This window comes from Phycodurus eques, chromosome 11 (assembly GCF_024500275.1).
Source record: "Phycodurus eques isolate BA_2022a chromosome 11, UOR_Pequ_1.1, whole genome shotgun sequence".
NCBI lineage: Eukaryota > Metazoa > Chordata > Actinopteri > Syngnathiformes > Syngnathidae > Phycodurus > Phycodurus eques.
The window spans coordinates 11,658,493-11,677,156 of NC_084535.1; the positions used below are offsets into that span (position 1 = coordinate 11,658,493).

The window sequence follows — 18,664 nt, forward strand, 5'->3', positions numbered from 1 at the left end:
CTACTGATCTCCAACCAATCGCAGGACACGTACAGAAAAACAGGCATTCACACACGCTGTCACATTGTTTTGTGTCTTTCCAAAAAACTAACATGCTTAAATCTCTTTAAGTTTCTCATAAATTAGGGTGTCCCAAAAGTTAAGATACGCCACCTATTTTCAATTTCGTTTCAGCCATCATCCGGACAGACGTGAGGCAAATTCTGGAAGCATTTCATTCCCTTGCCCATGGCTCGCCAATTGACATAGGAGCAGCATTCCAACTTTATGGCTGTAACACTGCTCCAACGCATAGTACAATTTACACTATTAAAGGCATGTTTCTTAAAACAAAATCTCTTCTTCCGCTGATGAAAACAGAGAACTTTTAGAGCAGGCATTTGCGCAAAACAAAGGAAAGTCTATCTGGAAGGCTGCGCTGGAATGCAGCATCAACAAAAGCTCAATTCAGTGGTATCTTTGTAGAGTGCTAAGGCTTTACCCCCACTGACTTCAGGTTGTTCAAAGGCTACAAGCGGAAGATTATGCTTAACAACCTGAGTAGTTAAACCCTCCGGCTAGACTTTCCCTGGCTTTCCCCGAACGCCTGCCCTATAGGAGCTTGGTGCTTTCATAAGCAGGCCTTCCACTGTGCGGTTTGTCAAGAGCAGACCCGGTTTCGTACCATGGATTGCATAAATTATAGTACGGGTTGGAACAGTGTGATGGCAATAAAGCTTCTCAAAGTGGCGTTGAACTGCAGTCAGGGACACAAAAAATTTGGAACACTGCTTCAATGTCAACGGCAAATCCCTTGTGTGAGCGTTTTTTTTTTTTTAAACATACTTGTCAAGTCAATCTAACTTGACTTGTCAGGTAAAGATAATTATTATTCTAAATATTTAGCTCATATCAGAAAATGTATGTATTCCTGTCTTTGCTCTTTGTCAGCATATTCAGACACGTGATAAGCGATAATGTCAATTATGACTAATAAAAGATGCACCAGAACATACACAATGTGCAAAAATAGTTTATACTGTATTGTAGAAACATGCAGAAAATATGTGCAAACATTTCCATTTAAGATTTACAAAGAGGAGCTACTTTTCAAAAGCACGCTCAGTGTTGAAGTTCGCAAATTGGTCATTATATTTAGAGACATTTTCGATGGCTCTTGCAACAATTATATTGGAGCTTTTATTTGACCCAAAGCTAAGGAAGGGAGGAGTAAGTGTTTGTTTTCTTGACACTTTGGTCCCCATATGTAGGTCCCGTGGTACTTTGACTTACCAAAGTTTTTCTAGTTACTAACCAGTAGTTTGGTCGATTTTCTGCTTTGTGTTGCGAACCAAGTGCCACCACTTGAGGGAAGTGAAAAAAAGGGGTGAAATAGTCACCGATGCACTTTTAGACGTTTATTGAACGGACAAGCATTCAAACACACAAATACAAATGAAAAACACATGTAAGGAGCATGGAGAAGACACTCGCACTAAACTAACCGTATGATAAAGGGCCAAGCTGGAGTCAGAGCTCCTGGTGTCACTCAGTAGGCCACGCCTCTTAAAGGCACAGGTCAACACACGAATACATGTGTGTGAGTGACTTTCTGCTTAATTACACTTCATAAAGCCAGTTTATTTTTATTTATTTATACATATATATGTCAGATGCAAACATGAACAAAACCATTCGATATGGTCATCTTTACTATCTCTTGAAGACATCTTGTGTGAAACAAAAACATTGTAGATATTTTTACAAGTGCTTTGTCCCGGCATCCTGCCATAGGGCTCCGCCAGTGACCTGAACTAGAAGGAAGCGCTTCGTCCTTTTTTGGCAAAACTGGAGTTTGGTTGCGCATAACCCCGATAACTTCCTATCATTTTAGGAAAAGGGTTTTAGGAAACCAGGAACACACTAAATTCAACAAACAAAAAGAGTCCAGTTGCCTCGTTTTAACTTTTGGGGATTACCAAAACCTGGATAATGGAGAATCAACACAAAATTAAGAAAAAACAAAATTTTTAGCATGCACATTGGTATTTTTTATTTATTATTGTGACAGTAAGTTGAAAATGACTTTAATAATAATAAGGATTATTATTATTATTAATTAGGATAAGAATATTTATATATTCCAATACAGTGGTATTTAAAAAATAATTGTATGACAATCAATTGCAATCGGATGCCAGTTGAAGAAGCACTGGATTACATTGTGCAGGTGTACCTGTAGTGTGGTTCATGTGGGATCAAGGTATAGATCACAGGTGTCAAACTCAAGGCCCGGGGGCCAAATCCGGCCCACCGCATCATTTTATGTGTCCCGCGAAAGCAAATCATGTGTGTCAACTTCAGTTATTCTTGCTAAAAATCTGTTCCAAAATTTCAAATCATCATATGTAATAAATACTTATGATGAGATATTGCAATCATTTTTTGTTACCAAACCCCTTTTGACAGTAACTTGAGCAATAGTTGAACAAACTATTATCTTTGACTTCTGACTAGCTATCCATAATTTTGGTGTGAATATGTAATAATACGATGAGGCGATTTATTTAGCTTCACAGTCATAACGGCTCTTTGAGGGAAACTGTATATCGACAAAAATGTGTTTCACACCCCTTGTATAGATAAGTGAATGGATAGACCAGAATCGACCAGCATGTTGATTTGTTTTTAAATATGTTCAATAAATACAATTACAAAAAAATAATAAAAACATATAAAAGAGAATGCTATTTACTATTGGTTTTCATGCAAGCAGAGCAGGATCTCTCCAAGGTGCTGAAAGTGAAAGAACAACAGGACACACAAGGCATGGGCCCAATTGGCCAATGTCACGGGTTGTGAGGAGGAGGAGGAGGTACACAAAGCTGAGAATGCACGTTTGCCACACGTAGCACACACGAGCGCCCCACTCGACCCGCAGCAGGAGAGGAAACATCAACTTGCAGAGGAGATGCGCGCGCAAAACCTCTGATTCCTCCTCCTCCCCCTCCTCCTCCTCTCATCTCCCACCAGGAGCATCCCTCCCTCCAAACATTCAAACACAAGCCGACGGGTAACCCAGGCAAGAAGGCGCGTGCACACACACACGCACGGAGGTTATTGACACAAACCGGTCACGATGCGCGGATTTCCCCGCCGTGCAGGGACACGCGTGGGATTTATGGTGGTGCTGAACGCGCTGCTGCTGCTGTTGGGGACGGCGACGCAGGCTGCGGAGAGGCACTCCACGGAGCATGTTGTGGTCCAGTTGCGCGAGGAGGCGCCGGAGGAGGAGGTGCATCAACTTGCAGCGCAACATGGGTACCAGAGTGCTCGCAAGGTAGGATGCTCGGAGAAACAAAACCTCAGTATAAACATGGATTTTAAAACATGATTTTCGTCTTCTGAGCCTTCGCAAGTGTTTGTTTTCTTTTGTTTTAATTGGACTTCTGTTTAATCGGTGACATCACATCCCACTACAAGGCAGACTGGAGGGGCATGACCTCAATGTGACCCAAAATATTTCATTTCATTTTTAGACGTACAATAAGTCAAATAAGTAAATAGATATTGAACATATAATACACGGATTATAGATAAATAGACAATAATCTAATTAATAAATAGATCATGTGTGAAAATACACCCAAACAAAATGCTCATATATTGAAAATAAATACACATGAAAGTAGATGAATATAAATCTCACAAATTAAATAAATGAATAGATAATACAATGCATAAAAATGAATTTAAATAGATACATGAAAATGCATCTAAATTAATCGATCATAAAAATATCGTAAATCACATAAAATAACTGTAAATCGATTTAAAAAATTAAATAATTTGATAATTAAATACTAGTTTTAATTAAAAAAAACTTGAATTTCACTTCAATTTCAGTATATATAGATATATATATATCTCAGATTAAAACCAAAAATGTATTCAATTTTATATTTAGCACCTGCCTAATCTAAACATTAATTTATTGAAAAAAACACTGAAATTACAAGGAAGAATTCATTTATTTTTTGTGATAAATTGCTCAAAATACCATTTTATGGATTTTAATATATTTTAAACATTGGATAAAACATAAAATATTAGCATTTTTTTTTTTTGTATTGCCCAACCTTAAAAATATTCTCCCGCCTCTCCGTACACACATTTTAAAGAGTCGTGACACACACACACACACAAACACGCACACACACACGTCCATCACTATGTGTGACATTTTGCTCACTCTGAAGACATGGCGTGAAATGACTGGATAACATGTACTGTACATGAACGAAACACTAACAAGGCCTCTATGATGGAGAAGTAGAAATGATCACCCCCCCCCCCCCATCTGTGCCTTTGACAGTGTGAGGGCCTGTCAAAATGGACATGGGGGGATTGTTGCAGGCAATGAGCCGTATAGCATGGCTCTGACTCTGAAGAAGGATCTTCTGTTTAGTAATGAATGTGTCAAACTGTACTTCGTTATTGTAATATTCTCTGTGCGGCATTTGTGTGATCGGTAATTCCCGTTCTTGTACAGTAGAAAACCCCCCTCCCATCTTACCTCCCTCCTCCCCTCACAGGTTATGTAATCGGCATCTATATTTGTCTTGATGGGATATGCATCATTAAACAAAGGCTGCGTTGTTTGAACTATCTTCAAATGTTGCTTAATTAACAAGATGAGGGCACCGGAAATGGACTTGTGTGCAGGTTCTATTGAATCCTTGTTTTTATTGTTGAGAGCAGTGAAAGACAACAATAGTCATCCATGTTATTTTCACATCCCATCAAGCAGGCTCATCTGAGAGCGTTTATACTGTGGATTGACCTGCGCCAACCCAGGCGGTTTTCAAGCATAAGGGGGTCTTTAATCCGGGCACAGTGCCCAAAGAAAAAAAGCCATGCATCTCATTTTACTGCCTCTCACCATGCATTAGGTTAGATTCTAGCACTCGTGCCTTAAAATAGACCCCCGTGCCCCTTTCACGAAAGCCTGGAAATCAGTCCCCTTTCTTCAACCTTCCTCCATTGTCCGAGAATTGTCGTGTGGCAATTGCATGCCGATTGGGGCTAGTTTTCTACCTATTCTTATACGTCTCCTTTGTGCACCTTGTTATTTTTGTTATTTTTATTTTTAGGTGGCCTTTGGAAAGGGGCTTTACCACTTCTATCCTCAGGATACCTCCTCCAAGAGGAGGAGCAAACGCAGCGCTCATGGGAGACAGCGGCTCCAGAAAGACAACAGGGTAACTATAAGACATGTTTTACGACCGTAACATTAAAATAAAATGCACAAAATACATAGAAATATGATAACATCGATCAACGAGACCACATTGACACAACACTGTGATACAGTGGCTCTCCTGTCATTACTTCTTTGCATCTAGCTGTTGTCAGGGAGATGTATTTTATCCAACAGGAAACTGAGGGCTGCTGCAGCCAAGTTGGAGACTGTGGAGTGTTTTAATGCAATGTTAGCTTGTGTGTTTATTTCTCATTTATTTATTTATTTATTTTTGGTAATTTCTAGCCATTCTGTTTCAGCTCGGCACACTTGAATTCGCTTGGCTGATCAGGAACTATTTTTACTACCTAATAATTGGTGTTGCCAATGGAAAACCCACCAATAGGAAATCGGTTTTCCCAATTCAACAGTGACAGTACAGTGACAGATTACAGTTGTAGTTATGTACGTGCTAAAAATGTGTGCTATTAGGACTTATTGTTACTTATTGATTTATCCTAACTGTAAGGATTACACAATTTAAAGTGTTTTCTTTTTACAGAATTTAGTCATTTGGAATATACAGTAGTAGAAAACGGTACCAGAAAACAATATTGCATTGAAAAGGTTCTATTTTGCTAGATGAAACATTCCACCTTGCTACAAATTCAGTGTTTGTGTCGTTGGGACATATTATTAAAGGTCCCGTATTTTGCCAAACCAGCTTTTTCTAGCATTTGGGATGTAATGTTGTCTCTACGGTGGCTCAATAAACGTGAAATATGAATTAAAATTGTCCACTCATTCCTAAACTCCAGACGTTTTTCTGCCGAAATTCATTAGAATTTCTCGAGCTTATCTACGTCACTAGCGAAGATCTCTGCCTATCTCTCCGCTCCGAGCCAGTGCTGCCAACATAACAAACACGTGTGGTCTCGCAAGTGGGTCTTCTACACAGGGGCACCCAATCAGAGGAAAGGGGGCGGAACTTAGCCAAATATGGACAAAGTGGATACCAAACTGGGTCAAACAGAAGTCGCTGTCAGAGTGGCCTTTTCTGGACACCTGTAAGACAAAACCAAGGTGTTTTTTTTTTTTTTTTTTTAAATGAAATTGACACTTTTATATTAACTCCATGCTAGAGACTCACTCTATGGAGGTCTAAATAGCCGAAACATGGGACTTTTAACATACATGGAAAAAAACATTAATCTTGTTGAAGCAATCCTAAATTCTGTATTATTTATTTATTTTGTGGAAAACCAGCTCTGTGTTATAGTGTACAATACGTTGAAGGGAGGAAACGAGGCGAGCATTTTCCAGTGCACAGCAATGATGTCACAAATGGATTTCATTAGTAATGTAACACTAACTGATATCAATCACATGAGCATGGATTCGCAGGATATAACTGCTCTAATTGCTACTGTAAAAACAAACATTGGAATAAAATCTTTGGTTTTCACTTTTGAAAGAAAAAAAAAGTTGGTTTCCACTGCTTTATGTAGGAAAGTCCTATATTTGTTGTCATTGAGATTGTTTTATTGATGTTATGATCCTTTTATTGTCAAAACATAAGTTACTGTCTGACTCATATGAACAGTTTTTCTCTGTTGAGCGCCACTTAGTCACTCAAAAACGCTGAATCATCCACTGTCTTTTTATGAATCCACTGTCTTTTTATGAGGTGCCTTTTAAGAAGAGAGTTCTAGAAACGTTGTATTTATGTATTCCCCCCCCCCCCCCCCCCCCCCTTTAAATTCATGTTTTCAAACGTCTTCCTGTGGAATTTTATGAGGAGATAAGTGGTACTTAGTTAACAGTGGGTGCAGCGGTGACACTGTGTATGTGGAGTAAATGACAGTTGTCTAACATGCTCTCGTTGAACAAAGAAAAACAATGTACAGCATGTACAGTATGCACAACATACAGCCTTAATTTTAAACTACAAACAAACCTCTTAAAATGATAAATTATGACGTGCAGAGGAACGATTACTGCATGTGCCAGGGAGGTGAGCTTTTCCTTTCGGCTTGTCTCGTTAGGAGTCGCCACAGCGACTCATCCTTTTCCATGTAAGCCTATCTCCTGCATCCTCCTCTCTAACACCAACTGCCCTCATGTCTTCCCTCACGACATCCATCAACCTTCTCTTTTGGTCTTCCTCTAGCTCTCTTGCCTGGCAGCTCCATCCTCATGACCCTTCTACCAATATACTGACTCTCTCTCCTCTGGATGTGCCTAAACCATCGAAGTCTGCTCTCTCTAACTTTGTCTCCAAAACATCGAACCTTGGCTGTCCCTCTGATGAGCTCATTTCTAATCCTATGCAACCTGGTCAGTCCGACAGAGAACCTCAACATCTTCATTTCTGCCACCTCCAGCTCTGCTTCCTGTTGTCTCTTCAGTGCCACTGTCTCTAATCCGTACATCATGGCTGTTCTCACCACTGTTTTATAAACTTTGCCCTTCATCCTAGCAGAGACTCTTCTGTCACATAGCACACCTGATACCTTCCTCCACCCATTCCAACCTGCTTGGATTCAGTTCTTCACTTCCTGACCACACTCACCATTGCTCTGGACTGTTGACCCCAAATATTTAAAGTCCTCCACCCTTGCTATCTCTTCTCCCTGTAGCCTCATTCTTCCCCCACCACCACTCTCATTCATGCACATATATTCTGTTTTACTTCGGCTAATCTTCCTTCCTCTGCTTTCCAGTGCATGCCTCCATCTTTCTAACTGTTCCTCCACCTGCTCCCTGCTTTCATTGCAGAAAGTCATCTGCAAACATCATGGTCCACGGGGATTCCAGTCTAACCTCATCTGTCAGCCTATCCATCACCACTGCAAACAGGAAGGGGCTCAGGGCTGATCTCTGATGCAGTCCCACCTCCACCTTAAATTCATCTGTCACACCTACAGCACACCTCACCACTGTTCTGCGGCCCTCGTACATGTCCTGTATTATGCTAACATACTTCTCTGCCATTCCAGACTTCCGCATGCAGTACCACAGTTCCTCTCTGGGTACTCTGTCATAGGATTTCTCTAGATCCACAAAGACACAATGTAGCTCCTTCTGACCTTCTCTGTACTTTTCCATCAAACTAACTTTTATTAACTTTTATTGACTTGTTGTTGCTTTGGCCAGACATAGAAACTTGAAGTCAATTTTTTTACTGGTATCTTTTTTTTTGACAGCATTACAAAAAAAACAAAAAGAAAATGGAAGGCGAAGAGTCAAATATTTGAATTTATTTTTTAAACTTTTGTTACCAATGTTAGAGTTTTGTAAATGCATTATAATTTACATTAGGGCTACATTTATCGAATATTTTTAGAATAGATTATTCTACCGATTAGCCCATCGATTAATTCAGTAATGGGATAACAACAAAATGTCCATGTGAGGTGTAGATATTATTGCTGTCCACTTGGTGGTCGCCATCATCACATTCTACACTATAATATCCGTGACTTTGAGTGTGTGTGGTTTTAATAGGTGGTGTCAGGCTTGTTGAGTGACATAGGAGTCAGTGAATGAGAGTGGGTAGTTGGCTGTTGTGAGCTCAGGTTAGCAAAAAAAAAAAAAAAAACAATATCTCAAAATATAAACATTTACAGTGTTCTCATTTTTACGCATGAGATGATCCTGCCGTTTTAACAGGGTTGTGTTATTACATTTTATATCCATCCTATGCACCGCTTCAGGTATTGGCTCCAGTGCATGACTGATTTAATATCACCTGTTTATCATGCTGTCGAGTGTCTTCCTGCCGTCGACCATGTAGCATCTGTTTTAAAGTAAACTAGGCCTGTAGAATAGCACTAATGTTAAATCGCCGTTAGAGTGCATTAATGGGACGACGCACAACAAAACCAGTAACCAAACCATTAGCGGAGGAGATTTTAATTATCTGTAAAATGTCACAACGGCTTATACAATTGTGTGCATTCCTGGAAGCACAAAATGTACTGAAGGGGAGGGTTACATTGATTTTTCTATTTTCCCAGGAGTCTTGGTAGGAATCTGTTAGTGGAGCACAATGACCCACTTCTTTCATGACTCCTTTTCCTTTCCAGTCTGTATGATTCCTAAAATGTTCAGTACTTGCCCTCTTGGAACAATTACAAAAGCAGCCCGAAGGCTATTTCTGTTGAGGATAATAGTGCTCCTTGAGCAGTCACCTTGTCGTGGTGGAGGGGTTTGTGTGTCCCAGTGATCCTAGGAGCTAAGTTGTCTGGGGCTTTATGCCCCTGGCAGGGTCGCCCATGACAAACAGGTCCTAGGTAAGGGACCAGACTAAGCACGGTTCAAAGACCCCTAATGATGACGACAAACAATGGACTTCGTTTTCCCTTGCCCGGACGCGGGTCACCGGGGCCCCCCACTGGAGCCAGCCCTGGTGGTGGGGCTCGAAGGCGAGCACCTGGTGGCCGGGCCTGCACCCATGGGGCCCGGCCGGGCACAGCCCGAAAGGGTAACGTGGGTCCCCCTTCCCATGGGCTCACCACCTGTGGGAGGGGCCATAGGGGTCGGGTGCAGTGTGAGCTGGGCGGTGGCCGAAGGCGGGGACCTTGGCGATCCGATCCCCGGCTACAGAAGCTGGCTCTAGGGACGTGGAATGTCACCTCTCTGGCAGGGAAGGAGCCCGAGCTGGTGTGTGAGGTCGAGAAGTTCCGACTAGATACAGTCGGACTCGCCTCCACACACAGCTTGGGCTCTGGTACCAGTCCTCTCGAGAGGGGTTGGACTCTCTTCCACTCTGGAGTTGCCCACGGTGCGAGGCGCCGAGCAGGTGTGGGTATACTTATTGCCCCCCGGCTCGGCGCCTGTACGTTGGGGTTCACCCCGGTGGACGAGAGGGTAGCCTCCCTCCGCCTTCGGGTGGGGGGACGGGTCCTGACTGTTGTTTGTGCCTATGCACCAAACAACAGTTCAGAGTACCCACCCTTTTTGGAGTCCTTGGAGGGGGTGCTGGAGAGCGCTCCCGCTGGGGATTCCATTGTTCTGTTGGGGGACTTCAATGCTCACGTGGGCAATGACAGTGAGACCTGGAAGGGCGTGATTGGGAGTAACGGCCCCCCCGATCAGAACCCCAGCGGTGTTCTGTTATTGGACTTCTGTGCTCGTCATGGATTGTCCATAACGAACACCATGTTCAAGCATAAGGGTGTCCACACGTGCACTTGGCACCAGGACACCCTAGGTCGCAGTTCGATGATCGACTTTGTGGTCGTGTCATCGGACTTGCGGCCACATGTCTTGGACACTAGGGTGAAGAGAGGGGCGGAGCTGTCAACTGATCACCACCTGGTGGTGAGTTGGCTCCGATGGTGGGGGAAGATGCCGGTCCGACGTGGCAGGCCCAAACGTATTGGGAGGGTCTGCTGGGAACGTCTGGCAGAATCCCCTGTCAGAAGGAGTTTCAACTCCCACCTCCGACAGAACTTTGCTCATGTTCCGGGGGAGGCTGGGGACATTGAGTCCGAGTGGACCATGTTCCATGCCTCCATTGCTGAGGCGGCCGACCGGAGCTGTGGCCGTAAGGTGGTCGGTGCCTGTCGTGGCGGCAATCCCCGAACCCGTTGGTGGACACCAACGGTGAGGGATGCCGTCAAGCTGAAGAAGGAGTCCTATTGGGCCTTTTTGGCCTGTGGGACTCCTGAGGCAGCTGATGGATACCGGCTGGCCAAGCGGAATGCAGCTCTGGTGGTCGCTGAAGCAAAAACTCGGGTATGGGAGGAGTTCGGTGAGGCCATGGAGAAAGACTTCTGGACGGCTTCGAGGAAATTCTGGTCCACCATCCGACGTCTCAGGAGAGGAAAGCAGTGCACCACCAACACCGTGTATAGTGGGGATGGGGCGCTGCTGACCTCGACTCGGGACGTTGTGAGTCGGTGGGGAGAATACTTCGAAGACCTCCTCAATTCCACCGACACGCCTTCCCATGAGGAAGCAGAGTGTGGGTTCTCTGAGGCGGGCTCTCCTATCTCTGGGTTTGAGGTCACAGAGGTAGTTAAAAAGCTCCTCGGTGGCAGGGCCCCGGGGGTGGATGATATTCGCCCGGAGTTCCTCAAGGCTCTGGATGTTGTGGGGCTGTCCTGGTTGACAGGACAGCCCCACTGCAATATCACGTGGACATCGGGGACAGTGCCTCTGGATTGGCAGACTGGGGTGGTGGTCCCCCTTTTTAAGAAGGGGGACCGGAGGTGGTGTGTTCCAACTACAGGGGGATCACACTGCTCAGCCTCCCTGGTAAGGTCTATTCAGGGGTGCTGGAGAGGAGGGTCCGTCGGGAAGTCGAATCTCAGATTCAGGAGGAGCAGTGTGGTTTTCGTCCTGGCCGTGGAACAGTGGACCAGCTCTACACCCTCGGCAGGGTCCTCGAGGGTGCATGGGAGTTCGCCCAACCAGTCTACATGTGTTTTGTGGACTTGGAGAAGGCGTTCGACCGTGTCCCTCGGGGAGTCCTGTGGAGGGTGCTTCAGGAGTATGGGGTACCGAACCCCCTGATACGGGCTGTTTGGTCCCTGTACGACCGGAGTCAGAGTTTGGTCCGCATATCCGGCAGTAAGTCGGACTCGTTCCCGGTGAGGGTTGGACTCCGCCAAGGCTGCCCTTTGTCGCCGATTCTGTTCATAACTTTTATGGACAGAATTTCTAGGCGCAGCCAAGGCGTAGAGGGGGTCCGGTTTGGTGGCCTCAGTATTGCATCTCTGCTTTTTGCTGATGATGTGGTTCTGTTGGCTTCATCAAACCGTGAGCTCCAACTCTCACTGGAGCAGTTCGCAGCCGAGTGTGAAGCGGCTGGGATGAGAATCAGCACCTCCAAATCTGAGACCATGGTCCTCAGTCGGAAAAGGGTGGCATGCCCTCTCCAGGTCGGGGATGAGATCCTGCCCCAAGTGGAGGAGTTCAAGTATCTTGGGGTCTTGTTCACGAGTGAGGGAAGAATGGAACGGGAGATCGACAGACGGATCGGTGCAGCGTCTGCAGTGATGCGGACTTTGTATCGGTCCGTTGTGGTAAAGAAGGAGCTAAGCCGAAAGGCGAAGCTCTCAATTTACCGGTCGATCTTCGTTCCTACCCTCACCTATGGTCATGAGCTGTGGGTCGTGACCGAAAGAACGAGATCCCGGATACAAGCGGCCGAAATGAGTTTCCTCCGCAGGGTGTCTGGGCTCTCCCTTAGAGATAGGATGAGAAGCTCGGTCATCCGGGAGGATCTCAGAGTAGAGCCGCTGCTCCTCCGCATTGAGAGGAGCCATATGAGGTGGCTGGGGCATCTGATTCGGATGCTTCCACGTCCCACCGGGAGTCCCACCGGGAGGAGACCCCGGGGACGACCCAGGACACGCTGGAGAGACTACGTCCTTCGGCTGGCCTGGGAACGCCTCGGGATCCCTCCGGAAGAGCTGGATGAAGTGGCTGGGGAGAGGGAAGTCTGGGCGTCCCTGCTAAAGCTACTGCCCCCGCGACCCGACCCGGATAAGCGGTAGAAAATGGATGGATGGATAATAGTTACTGTGTGAATGTTAAAGAACACATTTTTAATATGTACTGTATTATTATTCTCCCGACTACTGTCCACATTTATCACCGATTCAAACCATTGGTGCCTCTAAATGTTCAGTTTATACAGGGCATCTTGGGGACAATTTCTTTTATACAGAGAAAACTTCCACGTTTCCCACAACTCAACATTTCCACAAAAAAAAACAAAAAAAAAAAAACATTGAAATGCATTCAGACTTTCTATAATAACTTACCAATAACGTTCCATATATCAACTCATTCAACAGATTGAAACCATCCCAACTGTAAAATGTTAACCTCATTCAGGACATCTTTGGAACTATTTCAAGTTCTGCTTTTTTTCTTTTCCAAAAGTCCACATTTTAAATGACACAATTCTGAAATGAATTACAACCTTGTAACCATTTTCCTAATTCCTCTACACTGGACAAACCATTCCAGCGACAAACTGTTCAGCTCATTCAGGAACCCTGGCGTTACTTTGCCATCTCGTAGCATACGAGCTGCTAGCATGTTAGCATTGCACCAATTCTCATTGGAATTATTAATCATTAGTACCTGAATACAGGGCAACATGTGAAAACCTGAACAATCCGCCTTCATACCTTTTGTACACGCGTTCCAAGCTCACAATATATGAGCATACCAACTGTTAGAATTTTCCCATTTCTCATTGTTTTAGTATGGAATGCAGCATTGTTTTTTTTTTCAGTCTTGTATTGCATTTTTTTCCAACTTCCCTTTATGTTTGAGCAACATGTGCAATTGTTGTTAAACGGGTATTGTGAAATGAAATACTATTTTAAAAAAATGTATCGACGGTGTATACTTTCAAATATGTGGAATTTGAGGGCTGTCATTTGAAGGATCGTCTGATTCAGTTGATTGACGGTGCGTGCTGTGCCCTTCCCGATTGCCCAGAGTATTCCGTAAAAAGATGAATAGGTTTTAAAAGGTCATCTTGAGTGATGCTCTATACTGCCTTATCTATCAGCGGCAGTTAAAAACACCCACAATGCTTGTTTTTGTACCTCGGTCACACCGGAGGGGACTTAGTCACCCGAATGTATGTGCTGGCGGACATTTTGAACTACTGACAAGAATTATGTGTGTTTGGGTTTTAGGACTTGAGGTACAGACAGTCACACACAAAAAAAGCATCTTTTGTCTTTTTCAAATGTAAATAATGCGTTTTAGAGTCAACCTGTGGCCATCGTAAAACCTTCAGCTGCACAGGCAAAGCTTTAAGGAACATTTTAACACTGTTAATGATCATAGAAGTCTAAAAAGAATTTAACCATTTTAAAAAAAAGCTATTATTTTTTAATTGTCCAACACTGACCTCTTTAACATCATGCAAGTTTAAAAAGAACTTTAACACTATATAATAAAAAAAAAAAAATATATATATATATATATATATATTCATATAATATTTTCCTTAACTGTGATAATGTTAGTTAAAATGACCAGCGCATGGTGCTCCATGATCTGATAATGTCTAGGGCTTTAAATTTGGTAATGCAGCATGTGGCTCATTGCTCTCTGGTTCAAGTCACGGTCAACAAGCTGATCATCATCACGTCCATCCCTCCATCCATTTTCCATACTGCTTATCCTCACTCGGGTCGCGGGTATGCTGGAGCCTATCCCAGCTAACTGCGGGCAGGAGGCGCGGTACACCCTGAACTGCTTGCCAGCCAGTCACAGGGCACATGTAAACAAACAACCATTCACACTCATATTCTCACCTATGGGCAATTTAGAGTCTTCACTTACTTCTTTGGAATTGGGTTGTAGAAACAAAGCTATGAATTCTTTCCTAGGTGAAGAACATTCTGGACCAAGATGGGTTTAATCGTCAGAAACGTGGCTACCGAAGTTTAGACGACATGGAAGTGAATATAAGCGACCCGCTGTTCACCAAACAGTGGTACCTGGTGAGTCACCGTCCTGACCCAACCTTCATAAGCATACATATTCCCCACGTCTTCCACAATCAGTGCAGTCACGCTTTAATTAGCCATGCCAATACACCGCCGCATGCGCAGCGCCCCTCTCGTTTAAGCCTGAGTGGCAAGCGTGACATTTACGGCTGCTGCAAGCCCGCCGCTCTTCATCGGAAGAACACAGCCCAGGCCGTCTTAAGCGAGATACACTGTTATCTCTGACGATGCCTTCACCAAAGCGTTCCACACAAACCCACGCACACACATCCTCTGTGTTACTGTTTTTTTTTCTCTCCCCCACCTGCATACTGTGAGTCATGGTTTCATATTTTGCGTGATTAGATCAACACAGGCCAGGCAGACGGGACTCCCGGGCTGGATCTTAATGTGGCTGAAGCCTGGCAACTGGGCTACACGGGCCAAGGAGTCACCATTGCGATCATGGATGATGGTGAGTATTAACAATTTTTATTTCACAACACTTGAGGGCCTGCCCGTGTTACTTTCCACATTTTCATTAACACACAAAGTCCATTTGTTGTATATACAGTATCATTAAATGAGAACGTATGTCCAAAGTTCTCTGAATAATTTTGAACCAAAAAAGTCAAAATTCACAAATATAAAGTTAAAATATAATTTTTTATATATATGTTAACACAATTTTAAAATGTACGGTGGTTGACAGGAGGAAATGTGTTGCAAACGGGCTTATGCTGCCAATGCAAGAATGACACAAAACAAAATACACACAAGCACATAAAACAACTGCGAACGAAAAATGCTGCAATTTAACAACTGCAAACGAAAAATGCTGCAATTTAACAACGCTGAAATTATAGAAAACAGCTGCAAATGAAAAATGCAGCAAGAAAAACATGCTGCAATCACAGAAAACAACTGCAAAAGAAAAATGCTGCAAGATAAAAACCCTGGAATGACAGAAAACAACTGCAAAATGCTGCAGACACACACACACACACACACACAAACACACAAACACAAATCCCAAAACAACTGCAAGAGAGAAATGCTGCACATTCATGTTAAACAACAGAAGTCTGCCAGGCCAGTGGGGGGTGCAACCTCTCTCTTGCAGTTGTTGTTGTTGTGTTTGCAAGCATTTTTCTTTTGCAGTTGTTTTCTGTGATTGCAGCATTTTTATCTTGCAGGATTTTTCTTTTGCAGTTGTTTTATTTGCTTGTGTGGTTTTTGCCTTGCGTCATTCCCGCTATGCAAAATATGGCCGTTTTCAGTGCATTTCGGCCACCGTAAAAAGGAAATTGAATAAAACAACAATTAGGCACCATGGTGAGGTAGTGGTTATTAGGTCTGCCTCACAGTTCTGAGTTTTGGGGTTTCAGTCTTGGCTCCAGCCTTCCTGTGTGGAGTTTACATGTTCTACCCGTGCTATCCCTGGGTATTCTTCGGGTACTCTGCTTCCCGCCAAACCCCCCATAAATGCATTTTATGGTAATTGAAGTCTTAAAATTGTCCATAGATGTGAATGTGAGCATGAATGGTTGTTTGCCTTTATGTGCCCTGTGACTGTGGCGCCTCTTGCCCAAAGTCATTTGCGATCCTAATAAGGACAAGCAAATAAAATACCCATAATATTATAAATAATGCCTCCCGGTATGTTAGAGGACAGTTTTACACCACTGAAAACCATATCATAAACATCAAATTGGCACCACATTACAACAAGGGTATTCTTGTAAATGGTTTATAAATTGAAAGCTCTTTCTAAATAAGTAATTAATGGCTTAACAGTGTTGGCGCTCTATTTCTATCTCAATATTTGGCGAACCACGACAGTCTGCGAACGCATTCACACTAAAAGTGGTCTCACAATTTGGCGAGGTAAACTCTCACTATCTTTATTGAATTAATTTGAGCTGTTTATTTAGTCTGAAAAAATAAACTAATTCATAAACAATGTTGCAATGCAAGATAAAAAGCCATAATAAGAGTATCCTTGTTGTTAGATGAATATATCTGTGATTACGAGTGTCAATCAAAACAGAGCAATATTATCTTTGTGAGGGCAGAATTTTTACTCCCCTTGTGTTGGATCTCAATAGACTATGTGTGAAAATTAAGTCAGCTTTCTATAATTTCAAATACAAATTGTGGTGAAAAATACAGATGACATTATTCTCTTAAAGGACCGTGTCACATGCTTAGCTGTCCGTAATATGAATGTCAAAATTGCATTTCAGGCATCGACTATCTGCATCCAGACCTGGCATCTAATTATGTGAGTACCTCATTATTGAATTGCAAAAGTTCCCTTTCTCATCCTGTTATTGAGCAAAGCGGGCGTGTGGCGTCAGTTGGCCGATGCCAGGTGCTTTCCAAGGCATCGTCATGGCTGCTGAGTCTCCTTGTCATGCTTGGCGAAGGACGCAGAAGCGGGGTGGGAGGTGGTAACGGGGACGGCCGAGCTGTTGAATGTTAATGCACGCCGCGCTGTGGCAGGCCGATCTGTCACCAGCGCAGATAATGCCAAGGTAGTTGGAGCTGCATAATGTGATGCTGTACCTCCAGCATACTGATAAAAGCTTAAAGGACAAGCGGGAAGATGACATAACAAGGAAATACTGAATGATTTGACCATGATATTTGTAGCATAAAACTGCATCATCAATTTTGTGTTCGGGCCAAGTGCCCACCTGATCCAGCAGATGGTGCTGGGGAGAAAAAAGGTTGTTTTTTCTTTCTTTTTTTTTGTGGTAGCAGTGATTTACTGTAAATATATTTGTGGAAACATTTCCAAAATGGGTGTAAACATTAGGGCCACACTGAAAAGAAAATACTGTAAATACAGCAGTAAACTTGCAACAACAAAACAACAAAAGTTACAAAAATATTTTTACTGTAAAATTACTACCTTTTCATCATAAATCATGATTTTGTCATATACTGTATGGATGAGTTCTTGCTTGTCATTTTTCAACCTTAGTCTCATAACTGATTTCGTTCTACCATTGTTGTTGTTTTTTTCATCTCCTGGCCCGAATATTAATTTGTACTGTCTTATTTTATCTTCCTTCCATTTCTCCCTGTCCTTTCTCTGCTGTTTGGGGCAACGGAGACTTCTGCCCTAAGTTGCAATAGAGAAAAACGGTACTACAAGCCGTTTTTTTGTGCCCAAGTAACCGGCACAACAATTTAGAGCAATGTTGTACTCACTAGCTTGCATAGAACAATTGTTGCTGTTAGATAAATTGGAATTTAAAAGTACATCAGAGGGTAAGAGAAGTACTGTAGTTTTCCTACCGAAATGATTGGTGCAATACCATTTTTTTTAATTGATAAAAGCGACACTGATCAGCGTGAATGTGCCATCTGCTATCTGGAATCCCCCGAATGCACAGATGCCAACCTGCTCCCAGTAATAAAAAGCCAACCAACGACTCCCCATCGGACCATAAAAGTCAGATCGCTTCATCCAGCTCGTATTACTTCCTCCCGTGAGCCTTACTCCAGCTTTTGCCTTTGCGCCGCTTCTCGTTTCTTGCCTGTGAACAGAGACCAGCCATGAGCCAAAAATAATAGTGGGCCTTAGCAGGGGTGATGCAGGAGCACGCTCCGCAGCCTTGACGGTGCGCGCTTCGCCTTCAACCGTATTTGTTCGAGCCAGAGTGCGTTCAAGTAAGTGTGTGTAATTGTGTTCTGTGAGTAATCCTGCTTTAGTTTCTTCAACGCTGCCTCAGACGCAATATCATTAGCAACTGTGATATCTGATGGATTTAACAGCCCAAGATATCATCATGTGCTTATCTTATGTGATTGTATAGAAGCAAATACAGTATTAGCATCAGGTCTCTAGAGCGACATTAATACGGTGAATTACTGTAATGTTTTGATTGTGAGCACACAGCACACTAAGATGGTGCAATTTCATGGCACATTTATTTAAAAAGGGTATCTCACTCATTGGGCT

At 43.3% G+C, this 18,664-nt stretch overlaps 1 protein-coding gene across 1 annotated transcript in view; it reads left to right on the forward strand.

Annotated features, from left to right (window-relative positions):
* Positions 1-2,921: 2,921 nt before the first annotated feature.
* The window catches only part of pcsk2 (proprotein convertase subtilisin/kexin type 2), a 35,489-nt gene continuing 19,746 nt past the window's right edge, over positions 2,922-18,664 (forward strand). The window contains exons 1-5 of the mRNA XM_061689869.1: positions 2,922-3,319; positions 5,133-5,240; positions 14,593-14,706; positions 15,058-15,166; positions 16,938-16,975. Of these exons, the coding sequence (XP_061545853.1) occupies positions 3,119-3,319; positions 5,133-5,240; positions 14,593-14,706; positions 15,058-15,166; positions 16,938-16,975 (570 nt within the window). The 5' untranslated portion in view covers positions 2,922-3,118. The remainder of the gene's footprint in view (positions 3,320-5,132; positions 5,241-14,592; positions 14,707-15,057; positions 15,167-16,937; positions 16,976-18,664) is intronic.